The sequence below is a fragment of the Symphalangus syndactylus genome, chromosome 12, assembly GCF_028878055.3.
Source record: "Symphalangus syndactylus isolate Jambi chromosome 12, NHGRI_mSymSyn1-v2.1_pri, whole genome shotgun sequence".
Lineage (NCBI taxonomy): Eukaryota > Metazoa > Chordata > Mammalia > Primates > Hylobatidae > Symphalangus > Symphalangus syndactylus.
Window position 1 is genome coordinate 50,370,497 of NC_072441.2, and position 24,998 is coordinate 50,395,494.

Genomic DNA, 24,998 nt, shown 5'->3' on the forward strand with positions numbered 1-24,998 from the left:
TATTTAAAATTTTGGTTTAAGATTTCCCAGATATAAGAGAGCAAGAGGATTATAGCATTGTAATTAAACTTTAAGCAGTGCATATTTATGTTATAGATAAGAAATCTAAGGATCAAATAGGATTAAAATTAGTAGTGATTATTCAGTACACTAGTTACATACGATTGATTATTCACAAGAGTATATAAATCAAATTACAAGGAATTAAGGATATAAATGTGATGAGAAAGTATGCACTGTACTCTGAGGAAGTGTGCCATAGAAAGGAAGAAGAAATAGGATGGTAGTTCAGGAGTAAAGCAGGACCCAGTGGGGGGACTGTTTGCAGTGAGGCAGTATGTATAATCATTTAAAACATGGGCTTGGAGTCCTCTCAGGTTCCATGTTTGTAATGGACATAATGATAATAATCCCTTTCATTTAAGGCTGTTGTGAGGATTAAATGTGTTAATGTGCGAAGAACTTTGCACAGTGCCTGGCATATAATAAATGCTTGCCTACCTATTAACTAGTATTTGTTTCTAAGGCTAGTTTAAGTCCTAGAATTGATTGTAAGGATTAGATCAGGAGTATAGTGGACATGTTGGGATTTAAATATAGAGATGCTTTTTGGGACCATTGTTAGAACCAGAAGAGATTTTTTATCAAGTTCACACAGAAATGTAGGTGCATTGGCTGGGCATCGTGGCTCACACCTGCAATCCCAGCACTTGGGAAGGCTGAGGCAGGAGAAATGCCTGAGGCCAAGATTTTGAGACCAGCCTGGGCAACATAGTAAGACCACAACTCCACCAAAAAAAAAAAAAAAAAAAAAAAGTAGGTGCAGAGCTGGAAGCAGAACCGAAAGCATCAGTGTTACAGTCATTATTCTTTCCTGTCACCATTATATGTCTTTATGAAGCAAGGGAGAAAGAACAGATGAAAGAAGTGAGGATTTTGAAGTTGGCAGAAAAATTTGATTGAATTCTGATCTGAAAATTATAAGGCACTTGTTTAACAAGTTGAAAGTAGGAAAGTAGACTTAAGACTCTACTAGATTTGGGGAAACTCTCAAAAATGGACTGGAAATTCAGCTAAAAGTGGATAACAATATTTCTAGAATTAGCATTTGTGGGGTGTGTGTGTTTTCACTCTAATATTTGTCAAGCCCAGATGAAAGCATAGAAAGAATGTAAGTGGATTTATCTAAGTCTGGAATTGTGTAACATTAAAGGAATAGTTGCAAATGAGCAGAGTGTTGGCTCAAGCTTAGGCTCTATGGTAAAGTCAAGTCAAGGGAGAATAGAAAGGGGGGTCACCATAAAGGTCAAAAGTGGGTTTAGTGGTTGTGTGGGAATAGGAGGATCAAGAAAAGAATGAAGTTAGGAAAGGAGATATGTGTTGAATGACCATTACAAAAGGAGAGGAAAGAAAAATGAAGATGTAGCAAAAGAAGTTGCTAATATGGATGGCAAAGTAGACGTTTTTAAGAAATCATGAGACCAGAGTCTTGGAAAAGTCATAGGATGATGCAGGGAATGGAGAAGAAGGCAATAAAGCCAGGTGCTGAAGTCTTTATGTAATGGGAGGGGATGTTCCAGTAACCCAATGGCTATTTTGATGGGAAAGAGTGTGGTATGATTGGGTGGCATTGACATCGGAAGCCATCCTCATTGATGGTGGTGGAACAGCAGTTTGAAAGTAACATTGTTGGTGAGGTAGAGTGGTGCATGATGCATCCTTATTCTTTCCTTTGGAGAAAAGTTGAGGGAGACCAAAAATGACTTTTTGAGGGAACTGTAGAAGTTTCATTGGAAGAAAAGTAAGTTTTTAATTAAAAAGTTAATCTGAGGAACAGGTAGAATAAAAATGTAGTTGTTAGTGGTAGAAGAGAATGGATTCCATAGGGCAAAATAAGAACTCAAGGGAAGGTTGGTGGAAGAGGAAGAGGATTGAATTGTTTCAAGAAAGAATAGCAGTTGTCATCCTTATGAAAAGTAAAATTTTTATTTTCAAATCAGGAAATAAAACGTAAAATGTGCCTTCCAGACCCCTTGGTATACATGGGAGATTGGTTCTAGGACACACAGTCCCACACCCCACCTCCTGCCCCCATACACCCTCTGGATACTCAAATCCACTGATGCTCAAGTTCCTTGTATAAAATGGTATAGTGTTTGCATATGACCTATACACAACCTCTTATATGTACTTTAAATCATCTCTAGATTACTTATTATTACCCAGTACAATATAAATGTTATGTAAATGGTTGTTATACTGTATTGTTTAGTGAATAATGACAAGAACAACTTTCTATACATTTGCATTACACCATTGTTTTCCCCCCAAATATTTTTGGTCCAAGGTTGGTTGAATCGGAACCCAGAGATACAGAGGGCTGACTATACTTTAAGAATTAGAATTAGCTGGGCGTGGTGGTGGGTGCCTGTAGTGCCAGCTACTTGGGAGGCTGACGCAGGAGAATGGCGTGAACCCGGGAGGTGGAGCTTGCAGTGAGCCGAGATCGTGCCACTGCACTCCAGCCTGGGCAACAGAGCGAGACTCCGTCTCAAAAAAAAAAAAAAAAAAAAACACGCACACACACAAAAAAAGAAGGGGCTGTCAGGCATGGTGGCTCATGCCTATAATCCCAGCACTTTGGGAGGCCGAGGTGGGCATATCACTTGAGATCAGGAGTTCAAAACCAGCCTGGCCAACATGGTGAAACACTCTCTTACTAAAAATACAAATATTAGCCAGGTGTGGTGGTGGGCGCCTGTAATCTTAGCTACTCAGGAGGCTGAGTCAGGAGAATTGCTTGAACCCAGGAGGTGGAGGTTGCAGTGAGCTGAGATCATGCCATTGCACTCCAGCCTGCGTGACAGAGTGAAACTCCATCTCAAAAAAAAAAAAAAAAAAATTAGAAGGGGCTTTAGAGTCCCACCACTAATGCTCTTCTGTTCAGTAGTACACAAGACTAATAACTACCAGATGTTGTGAACAGGGAAAAGAAGTAAGACCAAAAGAAATCATAAATTACTTTGGATGGAACTTTTAGAATGGAAGATGGAGGGATAAATTTGACATTCTTCAAAATCATAGAGTAAACTCTCACAAGTAAGGGGAACCTAAGGAGACAAGAGGATTAAATGTAATAGGAGATACTGGAACAACAAAAAAGGGACATTAGATGCAATTTGAGGAAATCCGATAAAGAATGGACTTTTGTTAACTTACTGATATTGGTTGATTAATTGCAACAACTAATAAATTGCAATACCATACTAATGTATGATGCTAATAATATGGGAAAACTAGGGTTTCCAGGTTATATAAGAACTCTGTAATGTCTTAAATTTGTTTGTAAATCTAAACCTTTTAAAATAGCTAAAAATTATAGATAACAATTTCTAAATGATTTAATTAACAAAACCAGTTTAATTCTTCAGTTGGAATGAGCAAGGTTAAGGATACCTGTGTTTCAGTGTAATATCTGAAAGGAAAAGAATAGATACATAATTTATATCATTTCTCTCTGGACTTAGGGTCTCTTGTCATATACATGACTGGGCATCCATCAGCTTCAGTGGAGGAAAGGTTAGGAATAATAGTGTCAGAACTAACATGAGAATTTTAGGAGATTACTGAGTCACTCAAAATGTCTGGGTGACCCAGCTGATGAGGGCCATTTCACATGAAAAAGATTCCTGCAACACCTTCTTTTCTTCAGCACATGATCGTTTATGAAGCTCTTTTACATTGTTTTATCTTTATAGCAATCCTCAGAGCAGATCAAGCTTTTTTTTTTTTTTTTTTTTTGAGACAGAGTCTCTCTCTGTCACCCAGGCTGGAGTGCAGTGGCGTGATCTCGGCTCACTGCAAACTCGGCCTCCTGGGTTCATGCCATTCTCCTGCCTCATCCTCCCGAGTAGCTGGGACTACAGGCACCCGCCACTACGCCCGGCTAATTTTTTGCATTTTTGGTAGAGGCAGGGTTTCATCGTGTTAGCCAGGATGGTCTCGATCTCCTGACCTCGTGATAGATCAAGCATTTTTATCCCTCCTCCTCAACATGTGTAAACAGTTTTTTCCCCACATATCTGCTGCCTTAGCTAAAGACACAAATCATTAAAGTTAAAATTATAATTTCTGTAGCTAAAAGTAATCTGTTAGAGCCAGTGTATACAATATGTGTAATACGCTTTCTATAACTTTCTCAAAGGGCCCATGGTGAGTTTATTGTTCTTTCATTTAGCTGGGAGTTAAAAACAGAATTATTTTCTAGAATGTATTAATTATGATATAAATAGTGCATCATGAAATATTTTGTAGGTTTTTATATTTTTATTGCAGCAGACAGCATTTAGATTAAACCTAAAATTACCTGATTGACAAAGTAATTTTTCAGACAAAAGTATATTGAGGGAAATTGGAGAATCTTCAGGGGCTTTAAAAGTCCAGGAAAATCTTAGACTACTCCAGTGATTTAGAACTGTGTAAAGATAGCCTAAGTAGTTTTTCTAAGTTATCAGCTGAGGGGAGGAAATAATGAAAGAGAAATACATACGAGTGGCATTAAGGACAGGTGGTGGCTCCTCTTCCCTATTAAAGCATTCTTACACCATACTGTGAACTGTGTAAAAGGAAGGATCACTGGACATAATAGATCATCTGACAAGGTGGCCCAGAATGGTGGAAGTAAATCGACAAGTGAGGAGACCGAATTAGCATTCAGACAGTGGGGACCTCACACCCTTTTTTGGTAAGATTTTTATTACCTCCTTAGAAAGAGGTAAATTCATCTATTTCGAGCCCAAATTTTTCGCTCTAGAAGATTGGTAGTCTTATTTTTACTAAAGTACAAGATTATTTAGTAAAAGGTAGCATTCTCTGGCTTCTTTTTTTTTTTTTTTTTTAAATGTTTCAGATCTATCACACTAGAAAGGGCTTTAGGCCAGGTGTTGTGGCTCACACCTGTAATCCCAGCACTTTGAGAGGTCAAGGTGGGAGGATTGCTTGAGGCCAGCAGTTTGAGACCAGCCTGAGCAACACAGTGAGATCTCAGTCTCTACTAAAAATAAAAAAAATTAGCCATGCCTGGTGGCATGTGCCTGTAGTCCCAACTACTTAGTAGGCTGAGGTGGGAGGATTGCCTGAGCCCAGAAGATAGAAACTGCAGTGAGCCATGATCATGCCACTGCACCCTAGTGTGGGTGACAGAGCGAACCTTGCCTCAAAAAATAAAGGGTGGGGAAGCTTTAGCCTAGACTTTTAATTCTCAATTACCATTATAAATTTATTTTAATTATTAACTAATTAATTCTCAATTACTGTTTTTCCATGATAAGGCTTGATGTTCTAAACAATATTATACCACCAAGTTATCTCTACTGGAAAACCCAGATTTCAAGAAAAAAAATGTATTTTGAAAACAATTATGTCTTAAATATTTAAAATTCTTTTTAACATGTTTTTAACCATCTTTAAATTTTTTTGGTAAGTAATTTTCATTAGATTGTTTAAATGTATGGTGGCACGGTAGGGTTGTATCTCAAGATGTGAAGCAGTTTTTCATAAAAATAAAGTATTAACCTTAGGCTGGTATGTTTAGATCAATACTGAATTTAAATAGATTGATTTTTTTTATATATTTTATGAATTTGTAATTTTTCTTGATATTTCAAGAGGGAAAAATGAGTAGGAGATGACTGAGCTGTAAAGTTTGGGAGTGTCAATTAACAGCATTCTTTTAAAAAATATATGTCATATATTATAGCATTTTCTTTTATTTGAAGTGAGTCAATGTATCTTTTAAATTCCTTGGTAATTTTTGAGCACTCCATATGTACAAAGCATGTGAATATTTGGTAGCATTTTACAAATGTCCAGAGATTGTGAGAGTTCCTGAGATCCTCGTAGGGGGCCCACAAAGTTTAGTATTACTTTTCACGGTAATACTAAAATGTATTTTGCCTTTTTTTTACTTTTTCTCATAATAGCATACAGTGGTATGACTCTGAAGGCTAATAGTATGTGTGTTTGTGTGCTTTAAAACATTCGTGGTTTTGGCCAGGCGCAGTGGGTCAGACCTGTAATCCCAGCACTTTGGGAGGCTGAGGCGGGCGGATCACCTGAGGTTAGGAGTTCAAGACCAGCCTGGCCAACATGGTGAAACCCCATCGCTACTAAAAATACAAAAATTAGCCGGGCATGGTGGCGGGTGCCTGTAGTCTCAGCTACTCGGGATGCTGAGGCAGGAGAATCACTTGAAGCCGGGAGGTGGAGGTTGCAGTGAGCCAAAATCTTGCCATTACACTCCAGCCTGGGGGACAAGAGCGAGACTCCGTCTCAAAAAAAAAAAAAAAGTTCTTGGTTTTAATTTCGGAAATAACAACCATTAACAGAACCCACATTAACAAAAACTCCTTGTGATTCTCCATAGTTTTTAAGACTATAAAGGGGGCCTGAGACCAAAAAGTTTGAGAACTTTTTCACTGTGGGATAAAGTTTAAGACAATTATAGTTAAATAAGCAGGAGATAACAGAGTATTTTAATTAACAGTAGATGGTTATAAGAGTCAAGAGATGTACAGAGAAAATGCTAGTGATCAGATTTTTTAGATTATTTTAATTTTGGTAACTATAATTCCTCAGTTAAGATTTTTTGGCTTAGTGGGCCCTAGAATTACTTCTTCCTGTTAGAATTAAAAGTGAAACCAGAAATTAAAGTGATTTAATTTTTTTATTGTGGCAAAGATCTAGTCCAAATATCTTTGATGGACTTTTTAAAAACAGGCTTTTTATTGTTAAAAAGGGAATTTGAGGCTCGGTACTCAACTTCTTCTGCATGCCATATTGAACTTGGTGCTTTTGTGTTTGTTTGCCATCAGTTGGATCTCATACGGACTATGGAATTTAATAGAATTTTTAAGATACCGTTTTTCCTAAAAGGTAGCTAACTAAAGGCAGGAAAATAGGAGAATGATGCAACAATACAATGACTACATCTGGAGTTTCTGCTACTAATAAATAATTGTATTGTCAACTTTAGTCAAATATTCTGTGCATTCAGTGAGAGCTATCTGAAAATACTGATGAATAGTATTACAATGTGGGGAGGTCACTTCTCAAGACTGCAAGAAAAAAAACTATTGTGTGTAGGAATGCATGCCTAGGAATTAGGAACGTATACTTGACAACAAGGGAACATATCCATTGAATGTTAAATGAGAATAACTTATGGGGAGGATAGTGAGAGGTATAGTATTTAACATGGAAAAGTTAGTAATATAGTAGAATATTTGGTTGAAAAGATCCACATTGGTGTATTCAAAGTCACACTGAAGACTTGTGCATTAGTATTAAACATGAGAATTTTTAATTTTAAAATTGGATCCTAATTTCTGAGATTTACTTTAAGAGTAAAAGGGGATGAAACGAGATTGGCCATGAGTTGATCATTGTTAAAGCTGGGTGATGGCTACATAGAGGTGCATTATTTTAGTCTCTTTACTTTTGTATATGTTGGAAATCTTCCAAAACAAAATATATAGCCGTAAAAAAAGGGAGCAAAGTAAGAAAAAAGGAGAGCCTAAAAAAAAAGGTACAGGCAAAAAGCCGTGAAAAGAAACTCATCAAGAGCAAGAGTATTAAATGAGAAACATATGCCACTGACAGAGTTCTCAGAAGAGATAAAGGCTGCATTAAAAAGAGATGGAGGGGAAAGTTTTATAAGTCAAAAACTTAGGTTAAGGATTGTGAATATTAAAGAGCACTTCAGATTGCCAATGAAAGGTCATAGTAGTTTCTATAAAGTAAAATGATCAAAAACTTGACTTAAAAGAGTAAGATCTCTAAAACCAAAGGTAACAGCAGATTCTTATGAAATGCACCAGAAAGCTGGAAAGAAAGAAGAAATAAAATGTGAACTTATGGGGCAAGAGTGTTAAGGGCCTGTTCTACCCAGGTATGTTATGAAATCAAATTCATTTAGTTTGGGTGTTTGTTCCTTTATGTTGGGAAGGTAAAAAAGAACATATAATTCATTTCTTGAGTGAACCAGTATTTATGAGAAATAAGCTGGGTGTGTAAGAATTTAAGGGATGAAAGTATTCCAAGTTGATTGGTAATTGAAAAGTAGATGAAGGGTGCTAACACAAAAGGGAATTCTGTCTAGAATAAATGACTGAAAATGTGACTTAAAGATAGTAGGACAGCAATAAGACTGGAAACTAGAACAATAAAATAAGAAGGAAATGATAACATAGATTGGGAAAGGATAGGAAAATACTGAAACAATCTGTTGTATAGTGATGGTTTCTTGTTCTTTCAACTGGAGAGCATTGTGTTGAAGGAACTTGTATTCATTATAATTACTTGAGTGTATAATTAAGAAGGCAAGCACATTTTGCTAAGATTTTCTTTATTTGCATGAATTAAATAATGATGTTTAGAGTGATTTGTCTCTAGGAGCTGAAAGACTACTACCTTTGTTTCATAAGCTGTAATTATTTGATTTCAAGTGTGAGTTTATGAAGAAGATAGCACTTGCGGAAAGAAGTGAATTACCATTATGTCGAAAGTGATACTTTTTTACATTTGGCCTTTTACTGTAAATCATGGAAGTGAATTTTCCAAGCCTGTGACTTGGAATTATATTCTTCATGCTTTGTTTGCTTTTCCAGAGGAAATAGAGTATTATATATTTGATATTTTAACATAATACAGGTATGTATTTTAGTTCAAATAATTAATGGTTTTGTTGAAATCAATTATTTTTCTTTACTACACATCAGCAAACAATTTTTCTAAACACTATAAAAATTAACTTTCAGGAACCATTTGGAATGGTCAGCCGTAAGCCATGCAGCCATCGTGCTTAAATTGGTTTTTGTAAACGACTTGTGTGTGTTTCGTAAAATTTGCTTTATTTTAAAATTAGGGCTTCCTGTTGCAGCTGTTCCAGGAGCTCTGAGTCCTTTGGCTATTCCAAATGCTGCTGCAGCAGCTGCTGCAGCTGCTGCTGGCCGAGTGGGTATGCCTGGAGTCTCAGCTGGTGGCAATACAGTCCTGTTGGTTAGCAATTTAAATGAAGAGGTTAGTAAAATAATCTCTAATGTTTATTCTTTAACTCCATTTCATTCGTGAAAGTTTTTCATGTTTATTTCATTTTGCACTTGCCTTTCTTTTTATGTACATTCATTAGTCAAAGTATTTTCTGTATGTTTCTACTTCTGAATAAAATCTACGTATTGTTTAGGTAATACTTTATTTCCTTAAACAGTCATGTCTCTTTATATCTATATCTATATATGTATATTTTTAACCTAACCTATTTTTCCTAAGAAAAATATGGTGAAGTACTGTAGTTTGGCTTATCTTTTTGTTGTTCTCAAAGGCAAATGTGATCTAATTTGCAAATTTAACTGTAAAACAATTTTGCTCTTTGCCTTTTCTAATTATTTGCTTGTTCATTTCATGCTTATATGTCATTGCACTTTTTTTAAATCTTATTTTATGTGAACTACTCTAATACATTTTTCTTTGAAGGTTCTTCCAAAGATCTTGACGAGGCACTCTTCCAGTCTTTCTTAGTAATTTTTTCTTTGCAGTTATTAGTCATTGTCTTCTAAAAATATTTTTTAACTTTATTCCCCCACCCCTTCCTTCCTTACCACCCCCCCCCACCCAGTTAAATAAAATTTATTGCTAAGTTATTTTCTTTAGTTGTACATTTTATGTCTGGTATATTTTATTTTGAATGCTATGGAAGCTGGTATGAAATGTGGGAAGCTCAGTGTATCAGGTTTATGATGTCTAATTTGAATATTTGTTTCATTTTTAATTGGCCTCTGTTAATATGAACATTAGCTTATTTTATCCATTTAATACTATTATCATTCACAGTTCTGCATGCTAAAATGTTTGAATCAGAGTGCCTTTGTTTTTATTTTAAGACTTTTGCCTGCATTTCATAACCAGCCATGCTTATGCAGTTAAAGTTCAAAGTTTAAAATTCCTATGCATGCTTTCCTTCCCTATGTTGAGATGAAATGCTGTAATTTACTCTTTGATATAGATGTACTTTACCCATATTTGTCTTGGATGACTACATTTTACTCAGTTTTTCTTGTACAGTACATAAACCATTTTCTGACCAAATTCCTGCATTTCCTATGTACTGACCTATATTTTATTTTGTTTTTGTTCCCCAATTCCTTATTTTTTTCTTCTGCATTGCTGTTTCCCTTCCCCATTTCATCCTTTTCCCTGTGTGTTCACCTTCCCTTTCCTTGTCTTTTCCCAAATGCCCATTCCCTTCCCTGTCTTATCCTTTATTTTCCTTGTCCTTGTCTTCATTCCCTGTCTCCATTCCCTATGTTCATGCTTCTGTGCTTGAACAAATGTTCCTCGGACCAACTTGCCCCAATTAACCGCCTTGAACCATGATCCATGACCACCTCACCATTCTGCGGGAACCACCCTTCGTTATGGATGATCTGTTCATCTCCGCTCTTCCTCGACTCTTCTCTCTTCTTGTCTTACGCTGCTTGCTCTTCTCTCCTTCTAAAGATGGTTACGCCCCAAAGTCTGTTTACCCTCTTCGGTATGTTATTGTTAGCACTATACTTTTATTATTGATTTGATTTTTGTTTCACCTTAATTCTTATTTGTAGCTAGCACTTTGGCTTAAAGTTGAATAGTAAATCTTTTGCTATTTTTCTTTGCTATTTAAAACTCTCCATAGACACAAAATTTGTTTTAATGCATGCTAATTTATTTTGCATGGTCTTTAATTTAATATCATTCACATAGCTTTGAGGGTTTATCAAAAATTATTCTTTTCAAAATTCACTGTTCAAAATCTTGATCTTCTTTATTCATTTGTGAGAATGATGAGATTGAGTGATCATGTTGATGTCTGAATGTTTCATTGATATGTCAGAAAGATAATCTTTAGGTGACTTTCACGTAAAATTAATTCCATTTTTGGATTACCTCTCTGTGGCTCCAAAAAAGGTGTTTATGGAGATGTGCAGCGTGTGAAGATTTTGTACAATAAGAAAGACAGCGCTCTAATACAGATGGCTGATGGAAACCAATCACAACTTGGTAAGATTAAACTATGTTTTATCTATACATCTTCACTTCTGCTTTCAAATGCATAATGTGAATCTGTGAATAAAAATAAACTCCTTTTCATCGGTAAGAAATTATTTATTTTAATGGCCAGGGCTCAAAATGTCATTTTAATGTGAATAGTTGTATGTGATGAACATACTTGTATTTTTCTGCTATCCTCCTACTGTTTTTCAAATGCACTCGTAATAGGAAAAGATTTTAGCTTCAAAACTGTAATAATAGTTTTACATGAGAATTGTATCATTTATATTGAAGATTCATAGTGATTTTTATTCTAGCTACTCCTTGTTAATAGAGGCTAACTGTTCATATAGTCCATAGAATCCTTCTTAATGCCATGTTATTTTAATTCTTCTAAAGTCTTGCGATACCAGGTTCTTACAAAATGAAAAGCTTGTGCTAAAAACACTGTTGTTAATCCCTTTGGGAATCTTAAAAGGTACTTTAGTCAAGTTACACTTTATATCATTACTTAATTTAAACTTATGTCGTTTGTCTTCGTACATAGTCGAATACATAAATCTAGAACACACCTGCACATTCACACCAGTGATTGACTGTAAATGCCAGGATGTTCTTACAGTTCTGTTCGTTGAGATTCAGGGATAATGGTGCTTCAGACTGATTGTATTCGCATTGTTAATTTGTAAATTTACCATTTTTGATGTAAGAACGAGTGTATTTTTGCTCAGAGATGAACAGCTTGTTATACTAGACCAATTTTGGCCTTTGGCATCACATAGAAAATTTTGAATTTCAAACACATAATAGGTTTGAATTTTAGTGTTTCTTGGCAATAGTCTTAGCAACTCAGATGAGGTATAAAACTATCCATCTGGCTCTCCATTTTAAAAATGGTGGTATGTGTCTTAAAGAGATATGCAAGTGCTGATTATGTCAAGATACTTAGTATATATTTTCCTCTTTCTCTGTGTGCACTTCTGTACTCTGGTTGGAATAGTCATTGCTGTTGCTTTCATATATGTTGTAAGTAGCGCTTAACAGTACTTCATAATCAGAGTGTTCTCAAATATGTCATTTTTTTCCCCTAATTGTTTGAGGTGTGGGTGGCATTGTGTCATTTAAATAAGGGATGCATAGTCTTTATGGTTGATAATTACCTGTGGTAGAATTACCTCAGATCTTCCAGATAGTTTTTGTTTTATGTAAAGACTGTTTTAAGTAATATTTTAATTTTTTGCCATACTTGTCTGCTTGGGCTGCTGTAACCAAAATACCATAGACTGAGTAGATGAAACAACAAAAATGTATTTCCTCAAAGTTTTGAGAAATAAAACTTTGGGGTCTAGAAGTCACAGATGAAATTGCTAGCAGATTGTTTCTGGTGAGGTCTCTCCTGGCTTGCAGCCAACCATCTTCCCCATGTGTCCTCGTGTGGCCTTTGCACTGTGCGAGCATGTTAAGAGTCTCTTCCCCTTATAAGGATACTAGTCCTGTTGAATCAGGGCTCTACCCTTAATGACCACATTTAACCTTAATTACCTCCTTGAAGGTCCTGTTTTTAAGTACAGATACATTGGGGGTTAGGACTTCAACATACAAATTTGGGGAGGACACAGTTCAGTTAATAGTATTTAAATTTGTAAATCATTTATCGCCAATTTTGTAAGATATTGTCACTGAAGTTTTGACTTGCTAGTAGGGCTTATAACTTTTGGACTATCTGTAGTGGTAAATAATTAATCATTTCTCATTGCTGCTAGGTAGATTTTGCTTTCTTGAACTGTGTGACCATAAAAATATGTACTGACACCATCACTTCCTTTAAAACACACACACACACACACACACACACACACACACACCCCACACAAAACTCTGTGGTGTACTATTGAGAACAAATAAATGAGGCCAAAACATTTTTTTGTTTCTGTACTCTATTCTTATTATTTTTGGTTTTCAGGGGGACTCTGTTTGTGAGTATTCATTGCTTTGTGTTGTAGGCAGATGTCTTTATGCTTAAGAGGTAACATGGGAAAAATAAATGGTAAGGAATATTAAGAGATACTTAGTAATGTTTAAATGTGAATGGAATTGTAAATCTTACAGGCCATGTTAAATTGTTTCAGACCAGAGTTTTAAAATTTGCAAACATTAAGATGTTTTCAAAGATTAATACTCTTAGAATTATTCTTAGAGTATTATTGGGTAATAATTGTGTAATTTGTAAATTCTCATCTTTAAAAATAGTATATTGATCTCCAAAGATTAAAATAAATTCTAACAAAATGCCAAATAGTTTATTCATAGTAAAATAATTTAGTTTCTCCAGTTCATGTTTCAAGAACTATTTTTTTAAATGCCTGCTTTTAATATATATCTGCCATCTCAAAAGTAAACTTAGTTCTTGTTTATAATAAGCCTATACTTTACAAAATTATATCAAAGTGTTCTGTAAAGTGAGTGGAAATCATTCTGGTGTTATGATACTTGAACAATTTTTGTATATATTGGTTTTCACTTCCACTGTTATGAGTAATGAGTAATTGCCACACTTTGGGGTATTGCTGTTTTCATAAAAGAGAGATCTTACCCTCCAAAACAAAACAAGGGAAGGAGAGGGAGACAGCAAATTATACGGGGAAAAATTAAAAATTATGGTAGAATCAAATTCTAATGCATCAATAATAGTGAAAAATGTAAAGGAATAAATTTTTCAGCTAAAAAGATTGTCAAACTTGGTATTTGAAAAGTACCTATATACTTTTTACAAGAGACATGTAAAGCAGAAGGATATGAAAGATTGAAAGGAAAAGGATGTAAAGAGATGCTAATATACTGGGCAGATAGTAAGCAAAACAAAACTTAAATACCTTTATTAAGACAGAGAATTGATAAAGGATTTAGTTCACTAGAAAGATACAACAGTTCATGTATATGTGTGCCTAGTGAAATAGCTTCAAAATATATAAATAATAAGTGGATAGAACTACAGGTAGACTTGGGCAAATCTGTTATAGTGGTGGATTTCAATTCACCTTTCTGAATTACATGTCGGACTGACCGAAAAAAAGACAAAATCAACAAAGATACAAATGATACAATACAATTACCTTAACAGAATTATGTGTCGAAGTTATGCATCCAACACAGTTTTTAAATGCATATGGAACATTTTTGAAAAATCAGTCACATACTAAACCATAAAGCAAGCTTCAGCTAATTTCAAAGAGTATCATACGGACCTCATTCTCTGACTATTGCACAAGTAAGTTAGAATTAATAACAAAAAGATACATATAAAATCTGTATCCTGAGATTTAAAAATAAGTCTCAGTATTGCATGAGTCAAAAGTTTGTTTGTTTTTGAGACAGGGTCTTGCTCTGTCCCCCAGGGTGGAGTGCAGTGGTGCTATTTGGCTCAGTGCAGCCTCGACCTCCCAGGCTCAAGCAGTCCTTGCATTTAAGCCTCCCAAGTAGCTAGGACTAAAAGCATGCACCACCTGCCCAGCTAATTTATTATCATTTTTTTTTTCTGTAGAGATGAGTTCTTACTATGTTGCCCAGACAGAAGTTATTTTAATGGGAATATAAAAATACTTAAAATTAAGCGATAAAGTACTATATACAAATTAGATACATGTGGTACAGTGAAAGAGATGTCTTGACGGGAAGTTTTAACTTTAAGAATAACAGTGTTACCCCCAGGGAAGGAGATATTAAAGACAAGACTAGAAATCAATGGTATAAAAGACAGTTGAGAGAAAAGAACATGCCACAAGTTGGATTCTTTGAAAAGACTAAAAAAAAAAACAAACATCTAAAGATTGATTAAAAAATGAGAGTGGTAACACAAAGAAATATTTTTTGAATTATAAAGGGGAGAACCATTGATAAAGCTCCAGTTTCCACATAATATAAACACCACCTATGTCTGTAAATTTCTTGAGGTCTTTTAAAATTTTTGTTATTCATTAATATTTTCTTCATAGATGGATTAAGGGAAAGGTGAAAAATTATATTCAATCAAAAATGCCATTTCAGTTGTGAAACGTTGACTTTTTCCTTTATTATTGCCTTGTCCATTTATGCCATGTTTCTTGGAATAGGAGACTTCAAAGTGTAAGATTCACATTGTTTAAAATTTTATTCATTTAAAATTAGTAATTCACGTAGTTTCCTTCTGCTCTGTTTACTCATTGTGTACTTTCAGTTTTTGACAAAGCTTTTGTTTTCTTTTTTACTTAAAAATTTTGGTATTCTAATTATCCTCCACCTTCCCCTTTAGATCACTTCAGATCCTATTGTCAGCAATCAGCTGGCTAGAACTCTCTCGTTACCTGGCTACTTCTTGAGGTAGCTGTTTGGTTATTTTGCTTTATTTTAATCCCATTCATCTATCACTCATCTGTTCTGTATGCAGTTACTATGCTTGGGACTTGTTATTTTCTTATTCCTTCCCTCCATTATCTCAAAGCTCTGCTGTTTGTGCTGTCTTTTTATTTAGACAGCTTTTTTTCTGACAACCTTAAGTCTACTTATTTATATCACTTTATTTCTCAAACTCACACTTAATAGCACATTTTGTCTGAGGTAGTTTATCTAAACAAAAGTTTGTTCACTTAAAACAGTTATAGAACTTTAAAATTGTATAATTCAGTGGGTTTTATTGTAAAAGGATTTTATGTACTGTCTCTGTAGATAATTGGTTTTACAGGTGTAAGCGTAAATTTGCAAGTATATGAAATTAAGTATGTGAAATGCAGTGTGAGAAACAAATGAGAAAATTCAGGCTTGTGAGAAGATTGTTTTGTTTTTTTTTTTCTATGCTTAGCCTTGGCAAAAAATCTGAGAAAACTTAAAATATATAACACTGGAGTGACAATCAGGAAGAGTGGACTCTTTTTTTTTTTTTAATTTTTTTAAACAAATTAGGGAAGTAAGTTCAATGGCTAGTGGTTATCATAATAAGAAAAATTTAAGGAAGTTATAGGTAAAATAAGAATTTACTGTTTGTTTTCTGAATGGTACCTCATATTTTGACATTATCCTTTTAAGATCTGTTTTATATTTAATTGGTTTATTATACATGTAAGTATGATGAGATTTCGTGGATTTAACCAGTTCTTTGTATCTTCTGTGTCAAAATGTATATTGTAGTATACTGTTTATATTAGAAACTCTTTGAAAGTGGATGTTCTATTCTCAGTTTCCTGATCTTCCACATTGTCTTTATCTGTAACTCTACTGTTTTTTGTTTGTTTTTGTTTTTGTTTTGTTTTGAGACAGAGTCTCACTCTGTCACCCAGGCTGGAGTGCACCATGGCACCATCTCAGCTCACTGTAACCTCCGCCTCCTGGGTTCAAGCAATTCTTCTGCCTCAGCCTCCTGAGTAGCTGGGACCACAGGCACGAGCCACCACACCCAGCTAATTTTTGTATTTTTAGTAGAGACGGGGTGTCACCATATTGGCCAGGCTGGTCTCGAACTCCTAGACCTCGTGATCCACCCACCTCAGCCTCCCAAAGTGCAGGGATTACAGGCGTGAGCCAACGCGCCCAGCATCTACTGTTAATACTTTAATGTTTTTATCTAGTTGATTATAGTCATTTAGACCTTCAGTTTAGCCAAAGTGCATGACATATTAGAAATGGTCTTTTTTAGTTATTTTGACTGGTGAATAAAACATATAACTGTTTCTAGCATCAGACCAGTTCATTTAGTTTAAAAATGATCCAGCAGCTATGTCAAGAAATAGTCATGTAACGTTCTATTTTCACACACTGCACTACGTTCTGGGGTAGAGACAAAGGTTTGGATTTTGGAATATTTGCATTATACCAATTGAGCTTCCCGAATCTGAAATGCTCCAATGAGCATTTCCCTTGAGCATCATGTTGGCACTCAGTTTTGGATTTTGGAACATTTCAGATTTCAGATTTCTGCATTAAGGATACTCAACCTGTACAGACTGGGAAAGGTATAAGCCATGTTAAAGAATGAGTTTCGACTTTGTCCTTAAGGGTTTTAGGCAGGTATTGACATGATCAGATTTGTAATTTATGAAGGTCATCAAGCTGCTGTATAGAAAATGGATTGGAGAAAAATATCCAACAGGAAGACAAATACGAGACTAAGTTATCCAGATAAAAAATAATGGCAGTGAAAAGTCGAGAAATAGATCGTGAATTTGAGAGATAATTAGGAGGAAGGCTATCACAATATTTAGCAATTAGGATGTGTAACAGAAGGGAGAAAAAGAGCTAGGGATGCTTATTAAGTTTCTTTCTTGTATAGCTCACTATATGATTTGTTAGCAGAATTGTTGAGGAAGATAGATATTCATAATCTGGATTTTCATTCTATGAAAGTAGCTGGCTTTTTTGCCAGAATGCTTTGTCAAGTACAAATGAAAATGTACTTAAGTCTTGTCACCAATGGCTATGGTAAATTGGTGATTTATTTTAAAATCGTAAGAAAATTCAAATTTTTAAACTTACTTTAAAAGAATTATGTTTTGAGCTTTGATATTGTTTGTTAATAGACATGCTTTCTTTTTATAGCCATGAATCATCTTAATGGACAGAAAATGTATGGAAAAATTATTCGCGTTACTCTGTCTAAACATCAGACTGTACAGCTACCTCGAGAGGGACTTGATGATCAAGGGCTAACAAAAGATTTTGGTAATTCCCCATTGCATCGTTTTAAGAAACCTGGATCCAAAAATTTTCAAAACATTTTTCCTCCTTCTGCCACCCTTCACCTATCTAATATCCCGTAAGTATATAAGCTAGAGTGTATTAAGGAGATACATTCTATTTTGATAAAATATGAAATTTATTATTAATCTTCACTTTTTCTTCCCATTCAATTTTCCTAGTCCATCAGTAGCAGAAGAGGATCTACGAACACTGTTCGCTAACACTGGGGGCACTGTGAAAGCATTTAAGTTTTTTCAGTAAGCAAGCTTCCTTATCTTTAAATTAGTGACCTGATAAAATTTTTTTTTAAGTAGTTTTTGTTCTTTTTGCGCACAGAAATTTTTGATTCTGGAATGGCCAAAATTCAAGTATTTAATAAGCCCTTTCTAATTTGTATGAAGTATCTAATTTTGTAATTTTGTTTCAGAAGAGATCACAAAATGGCTCTTCTTCAGATGGCAACAGTGGAAGAGGCTATTCAGGCCTTGATTGATCTTCATAATTATAACCTTGGAGAAAACCATCATCTGAGAGTGTCTTTCTCCAAGTCAACAATTTAAAAACGGGAAGATGAAGATTGGGGGTGAATCACATTGTTCAATGTCATCACCTATTTGACTGTTCAGAAAAGTGGGGACCAGAGTTTGATTTTTTTTGTTTTTGTTTTTTTGGGGTTTCTTTTTTTTTTTTCCATGCTGTTATCATTCCTTGGTTATAAAATGAAATGGCATATGTAAAGGCAGAGTTGTTAACTGCTATATTTCATCTGTTCTATAGGGAAGCCATTTTGTCTGTTTAAAATTTCAGTTTAATTTTGCTTTTTTTTCTCTTTCAACTTAGTTGACATACGTGCCTTAAAAAGGAAAACTAGTGTTGCTATTGTGCATTTACTAGAAAAAAGGAATTGGTTGTTTAGGGCACACTGTTATATGGGAATTAAAATATGTTTAGGCAGGGGTGTGTAAAAAGGTTAAGTTTTTGTTTCTCCTGCTTGGAACTTATTTTGAATTACTGGCTTGTCACCTTTTTTTCTATTTAATCAAATAAGATACATGATATTGAAAGAATAAAGCAGCATTTTTAGTTTTTACTACCTTAGGCTTTATTGCTTTGAAAACGACATTGGCCTTTTGTATCTCACAATTCTGGTCTAGATTCAGTTATGAATGTAGGCATTAGTTAAAATTAACAAGATGCAGAGTATTAATTTCTTAAGACAACAAAGTGATTTCTGTAAGTTTGAGCCCTATGTGGAAAGCATTGTGGAATCTTAACCTTTTTGTACACACTCTTGTGGGACGTATCATATAAATGTCAGCACTAAGTAATGTCTTGTTTGTGGCTGAATATTTTTCGTAGATGTTTTTGAAGTTGACATGACTTACGTGCATTTAAATATATATTGCCATCCTTAGTTTGTAATTAAGATTTGGAATATGGTTGTGGATTTCTGAGCATGTGCAGACTGGTCTAGCTAGTTCAGGAACTGGTGCATGTATTTTTCAAAGATAAAGAAAGTGTACTGCGAAAATATGCAGGAAGATTAAATTTGTGGCAGTTTTCTAAAACTGACAACCAGGTGGGACCAAAGTTTATGTGCCTTTAGTCTTAATTTACCTTGCATTGTAATATTCAGTTTTAATAAATCTTCAAAATATTTTGTATTTAGGAATAGATCTGACTTTAATAAAAACATGGCTCAGAATCTACAGGTCAAATTAATTTGAACAGTTCTTGTCAATCTGAATTGTTGATTCTGTTTAAATGACCAATACTTTTTGAAATTGATGTACTTAGTTTCAAGATTCATAGATTCTGTTATCTATGTAGACAGAATGGTCATGTATATTTTCTATTAGTTGAGTTTTTACATCTTTAGAAATGTAAAATTCAGTATAGTTTGAAAGCGGCACAATTAAAAATTAATTTTCTAACAAAGTTGGGAGGTTTGATGGTTGTTTAATTTCATTTTGTGTGTACTCTGCTTACCTCTGTAGCATGCTCAATAAACACTTCTGTAGCTCTATATTCACCTTTTCTGTCTTTCTCTGCTGCCTTTTCTCTCTCCTCTTCTTTGTTTTCACTCCACTGTGCTTCTGAATTCATGTTTATTCTCTGCCAGGGTGGGAAAGGAGTAATAATATTACAACTCTATGGCTTTATACCATAAATAAATCTAGATGCTGTGAAAATATACCAGCTGTTTTTTTTTAACTTAAAAGATGGTAACTGCTTTTCAGGAGGACACATATTAAACATTTCCCACCCTGTTATAATCTACTGCTTTAAAGACATAACTTTTATTGTAGCTTGTTAATTCTATCTCTTTTGTTCTTGTTGTTTTTTTTTTCCAGTAGATTTATGCACTAATAGATCTTTTGGATTTGCCATGCTCTCTTGCTGCAGTTTCATCTTTCATCTTTTGTGTCTGCTAAAGATTTCTTACTAATCTTAGACTACTTTGTGAGTTAACAAAAAGAACTTGATGTTACTGGGAAGAAAGAGCAGCATATTGTCTGCTTTTGCCTTGGGTGGGAAGGATGATGATATACATTCAAGTATTTGAAAACTTAGAGTAATTTGCATTTAACAACTGAAGATGTTACTACTTTAACTTTTTAAACAGTTAGAATTAGGGTGCTATTTATATTCAAAATATTTTGGTCAGTTTTTCTAAACAGATACATTGGTATCAAATAACTTTGGAGTTAACGCATGTTTCTTAGGTTTGTTCTGTTATAAAATATCCCACACTTACGTAAAACTTATACATAGGATAATAAAAAGTAAATGAACATAAAATATGTTTTACTATACTTAATGTAGTAATTCAGTTACCTCCAAGAAAGAAGAATATAATAAGTAAAACAATTTTGTTTACACTAGTGTCACTGTTGTCATCTGAAGAAGAAACATTAGAGTCAACAGTTTGGGATGATTTGGAAGCTAGGTGATCTGTGTTTTTTTCTTAAAATAACATTGTAGCACAGAGGAACTCTAGCAGCATCGGATAAGTCTAAAGTCTAAAAAACCAGTACCAGGGTTAGTGAACAGTAATTGAACAAAGTTTCTCACGGTGAAGTTTTTCTCATATTAGTGGTGGTTATAATATTTGAAAGTAGGTTCTGTCACCTTTTCAGGTGCTCATTGTGGGTGGGATTGCCTTGGGAAGGAGAGACTAAGTCCTGAGCTGTGTGTGTGAACTTAGTTTGCACAGTTGCTAAGCTGGTGGGAGCTCCCAGTCTCCCTAGTGGGAGATAACCAGAAACCAGCTCTTCCTGCCTAAGGACTACAGCAGATTCCATACTCTTACAGTATGCCCTAATACAGCCTTCCTTCCGAAGCACCAAGTCACTAAAGGGGGATTTTGACATTCTAGAATATTTTTAATTCAGTACGTTAAATTAACCCAGGCCTTGGCATATAGTGAATTGCTTATTAAATGTTAGATAAAAATAATAACAGCTTTGTCGTATATTAGTACTCTGTGCCTCTTAGAGTGAACTAGCTAACAATGAAGTATTCTTAGGACTTAGCTGCTTTGTTAATAGAGGTCTTAACTTGAATATTTAGAAATAACTTTAATCGAAAAATTATTTTTTGATATTAAATAAGATGTATTTTGGAAATGGGTTTTAAAGCACCTACTTAAGAGATATCTACAGTTTAATGTTAGCATTTGAAAGCAACAAAGAAAATTTTTCCTTAACCAGGAAGTGTAATGAATCATTATATTAGAGATTAAATTAACACTTTGGAAGCATTTTAGCCCCTAGAGTTAAGGTTAGTACAGGGAAATTATGGTGATTAGCTTAATTCATTCATGTACATCTATTTGTATCACCATATAATTACTAGGGAAAGGACAAATCACTTTTCAAAGCCTCAATATTATTTGTAAAATGGAGGCAATAAGTTCTGCTTTGCTCCCCTCACAGGATTATTATAGAGGCTCAAATAGGATAAGTGAAGGAATGCTATGCAATTAGTAAACTGTTATGCCAGAGTTCCCGGACTGCCAGATTTGCCCACAGTAAACTTCATTATCCACAATACATGTTATCCTAATAACGTCTTTTTGCTACAAAGAAATACTAATGTTTTAAAATTATTTACTAGTTTCATAAAGCAGAAAGATGTAAAATGCAGTTATAGAGAGCATCCCAAGCCACATGAAAAGAAACCATGGATTTAGCTTTATATTTTCTGTTTGAACTTGATAGCCCAATCATAAAATGCACCTATTTAATTATAGACTGCACTGAAGATTTCATATGTATAAAAAAGTTGCTGTGAAACAAAGGTAATTCTAACACTCAGGAATTTCAAGGCTAAGGAAGAAAGACATATTCTCATGAGCAGCTCTGAACTTCAAACAGGATTTTCTGGCTGTCTTAATATATTAAAATGGAGCCAAAATCTGAAAACGTTTTTTTCATTCAGAAGAAAGTACAGAATTCAGTGAAACTGAGTATACTAGAAAATCTGATGGCAAGAATTCAGCAGAAAGTCTTAATTTTAAACCGTAATATTCATTGATTATCCAAGACCTTAGTTTTATAGTTATTCTTTGTTATTTTGGATAGTTTCCCTTTGAATTTTTTAGTTTCGGATTTTGCAAATAAAACTGTACATGTTAAAGTTACAGAGTATTAGATTATTCACATTAAGAACTGTTCAAATACGCGGAAAAATAAAAAACTAATGAACACCTATGCACTTCACTCAACTATATCACTACCTAACATTTTCCATGTTTAAACGTAATTATATATTAGTTGAAAGAAAAGGTTACAGAATGAACTGAAATCCCGTATGAACCTCTTTGTGATCTTAGTTCAAACCTTATTCTTTCCCAAGAGGTAATTGTTACCTTCAATTTAGTATTTTATTATTCAGTGGTTGCTTTTCAAGAGGAATTTGTCCTATATTCTGTAGGCTAAGTTTCTTGTTCTGCCTAGTTATAGAAATGGCAAATAATATAATATTGGGTGTTTAAATAGTACAATATTGTTCAAAATACACTTTATAATTTTTAACAGACTGGACATTGATAATTCCCTTATCAAATCTCATGACTTTTAACCAATTTTTAACAAGGATTTTAAATCGTGTTTAAGAAATAAGTCATTTGGACCTCAGGTTTCTCTTAAAGATATAAACAAGGAGCTGTATCATTGGTATTTTAGAAGCTGAATTATGTGTAAGATCCTTAAATACAAACATACCCTTTGTAGCTTCACAGAATCACCCTTTTTGCACTTCTCTCCCTTTTCTTCCTCCCTCCTTTGCTCCCATTTCAATGGACAGAAAGACTGTGGCATCTCTATTTTCATTCACTTGGTTTTTTGTCGGTATGTTGTATAGGTTTTTGAATCAGAAAATTTTAACATTTTTAGATATTACAAACATACAAAAAATAGAAGAATATAACAAACCCTTGTCAGCTTCAGTTAGCAACTTAGATCTTCCTCGTTTCCTCCACCCAATTCTCATCTCCTTTATTAATGCAAATCCCAGACATTTTATCAAGAAATTTTGTGGCATATATTTATGTTGTTTTATTCCTGGTCATAATTGCTTTCTCTAATATCTAGACTAGCCTAGCTTGTCAGTACTACTTTTCTTCAAATCCTAGAACCTCACTATTAAAAATGCAGTCACCAGACCAGTGGCAAATTAGTATCACCAAGGAGTTTACTAGAAACTCAATCTATGATCCTACTGAATCTACATTTTGACAAGATTGGCAGGTGATGCATTTGGACATAAGTTGGAGAAGCACTCTTAATAGAATGCATTTTTTCAGTTCTATAAAAATCAGCTTCAAAGTTTTTTCCTGAGTGTGGAAATTACTTCATTAGTAATTTTAAGTTATGCAGATACATAGTTAATACCAAGAAATAACTGAACTGAAAAGGAACCCGGATATCTAGTTTTAACCTGCTGTTTTAAAGATAAACAGTTCCAGAGATCAAATGAATAGTTTAGCAACATATTTATTATAACTTACCTGTAGTTAGAATCCAAGTCCCTGGCTTTCCAATCCAGTCTTCAATGTATTATACTGATCAAAAGAAATACAGGCCTGCTATTATTCGTAAATTTAAACTATTATGTACAAGTTGATAGCTTATAATAGAAATCAGTATGATTATTTAGTGTTAAAAGTCTAATCTGACAGGGAAGGAATGTCCATGTGAATTGATTTTTTTAATAGAATGCAAATTAATACACTTAATTCCTGATTTGTTTATTACATTTTGTGGTTTAATAAAATGATACTCGGGTCATTTTCATAAATAGCTTTTCTATTAATGCTTCCTCAGTCACATTCTCTACTCCTACTGCATAGCACAGTCTAACAGTTGAAATGCCTAAGCCTTACTGAATGGTGACTCTGATATTCCCTCTGAAAGTTAGAGCTGTACTATAAAGATATATTACCTGTGCAAAGTATGCCTTCAGGGGCTATTCCCCATAACCTTAGCAAAATTTTAAAATATTCTTATGGCTAGCAATTTTATCTATTGTCATGTCTTACTATTTCCTGCTTACCACCCGCATTTGTCTCTAAACCTTGTTGCTGCATCAGCTGTCCATCACTTAACACTGTCTATTTCTGTTTTTCTTCCATCATTCTCTTCTTTGCAACTAAATGACTTAGACTTTTTATAACCATAATCAGCCAGTTAGATTCTTTTTATTTGTGGTTAATGAGTTGATAAATGATAGTGCATTTTATGTAATATTCAGGTGTTATGCTATTTTTATCTGGTTCAACTTAAAACCTCCCTGCCCCCCACTCCCTTTTTTTGTGGGGTTTTTTATTATTATTTTCCAGTTTTGCTTTTTAACTTCTGGGATTGCAGTGGTTCCAGATGGTTGAAATCACTAGTAGTGATTTACATGAAGCATTCATGTATTTATTACTGGTATATTCAACTATAGTGGAGGGAAATTGGTTGAAGAATTATGGTTAAAGAGCTCCTTTAAAAAGGAGATTTGTAGAATTCTAAAATGTGATTCCGATTCATATAGTCATGATTCTTAGAAATTAGCCACAGGAAGAGATAGTAACATTGCTATAGTTGTCTTTGCCCTAAGTTTGGAGTTTTATAGTGTAAAATATATATAATAGCTCTAATTATAAATACATTTTTACTCTGGAAAAAGCATAGACACTGACATGAGACATTTAAAAACCA

The 24,998-nt window shown here is 34.2% G+C and overlaps 1 protein-coding gene across 5 annotated transcripts in view; it reads left to right on the forward strand.

Annotated features, from left to right (window-relative positions):
• Window positions 1-19,816, forward strand: part of PTBP2 (polypyrimidine tract binding protein 2) — a 90,863-nt gene extending 71,047 nt beyond the window's left edge. For 2 of the 5 annotated variants that reach the window (XM_063624335.1, XM_063624334.1), the window contains 6 exons: window positions 8,924-9,078; window positions 10,555-10,588; window positions 11,002-11,094; window positions 17,650-17,866; window positions 17,970-18,047; window positions 18,218-19,816. In XM_063624335.1, the coding sequence (XP_063480405.1) occupies window positions 8,924-9,078; window positions 10,555-10,588; window positions 11,002-11,094; window positions 17,650-17,866; window positions 17,970-18,047; window positions 18,218-18,350 (710 nt within the window). In that variant the 3' untranslated portion in view covers window positions 18,351-19,816. The remainder of the gene's footprint in view (window positions 1-8,923; window positions 9,079-10,554; window positions 10,589-11,001; window positions 11,095-17,649; window positions 17,867-17,969; window positions 18,048-18,217) is intronic. The other 3 variants (XM_063624338.1, XM_063624339.1, XM_063624336.1) reach the window with 3 other exon arrangements.
• Window positions 19,817-24,998: the final 5,182 nt, after the last annotated feature.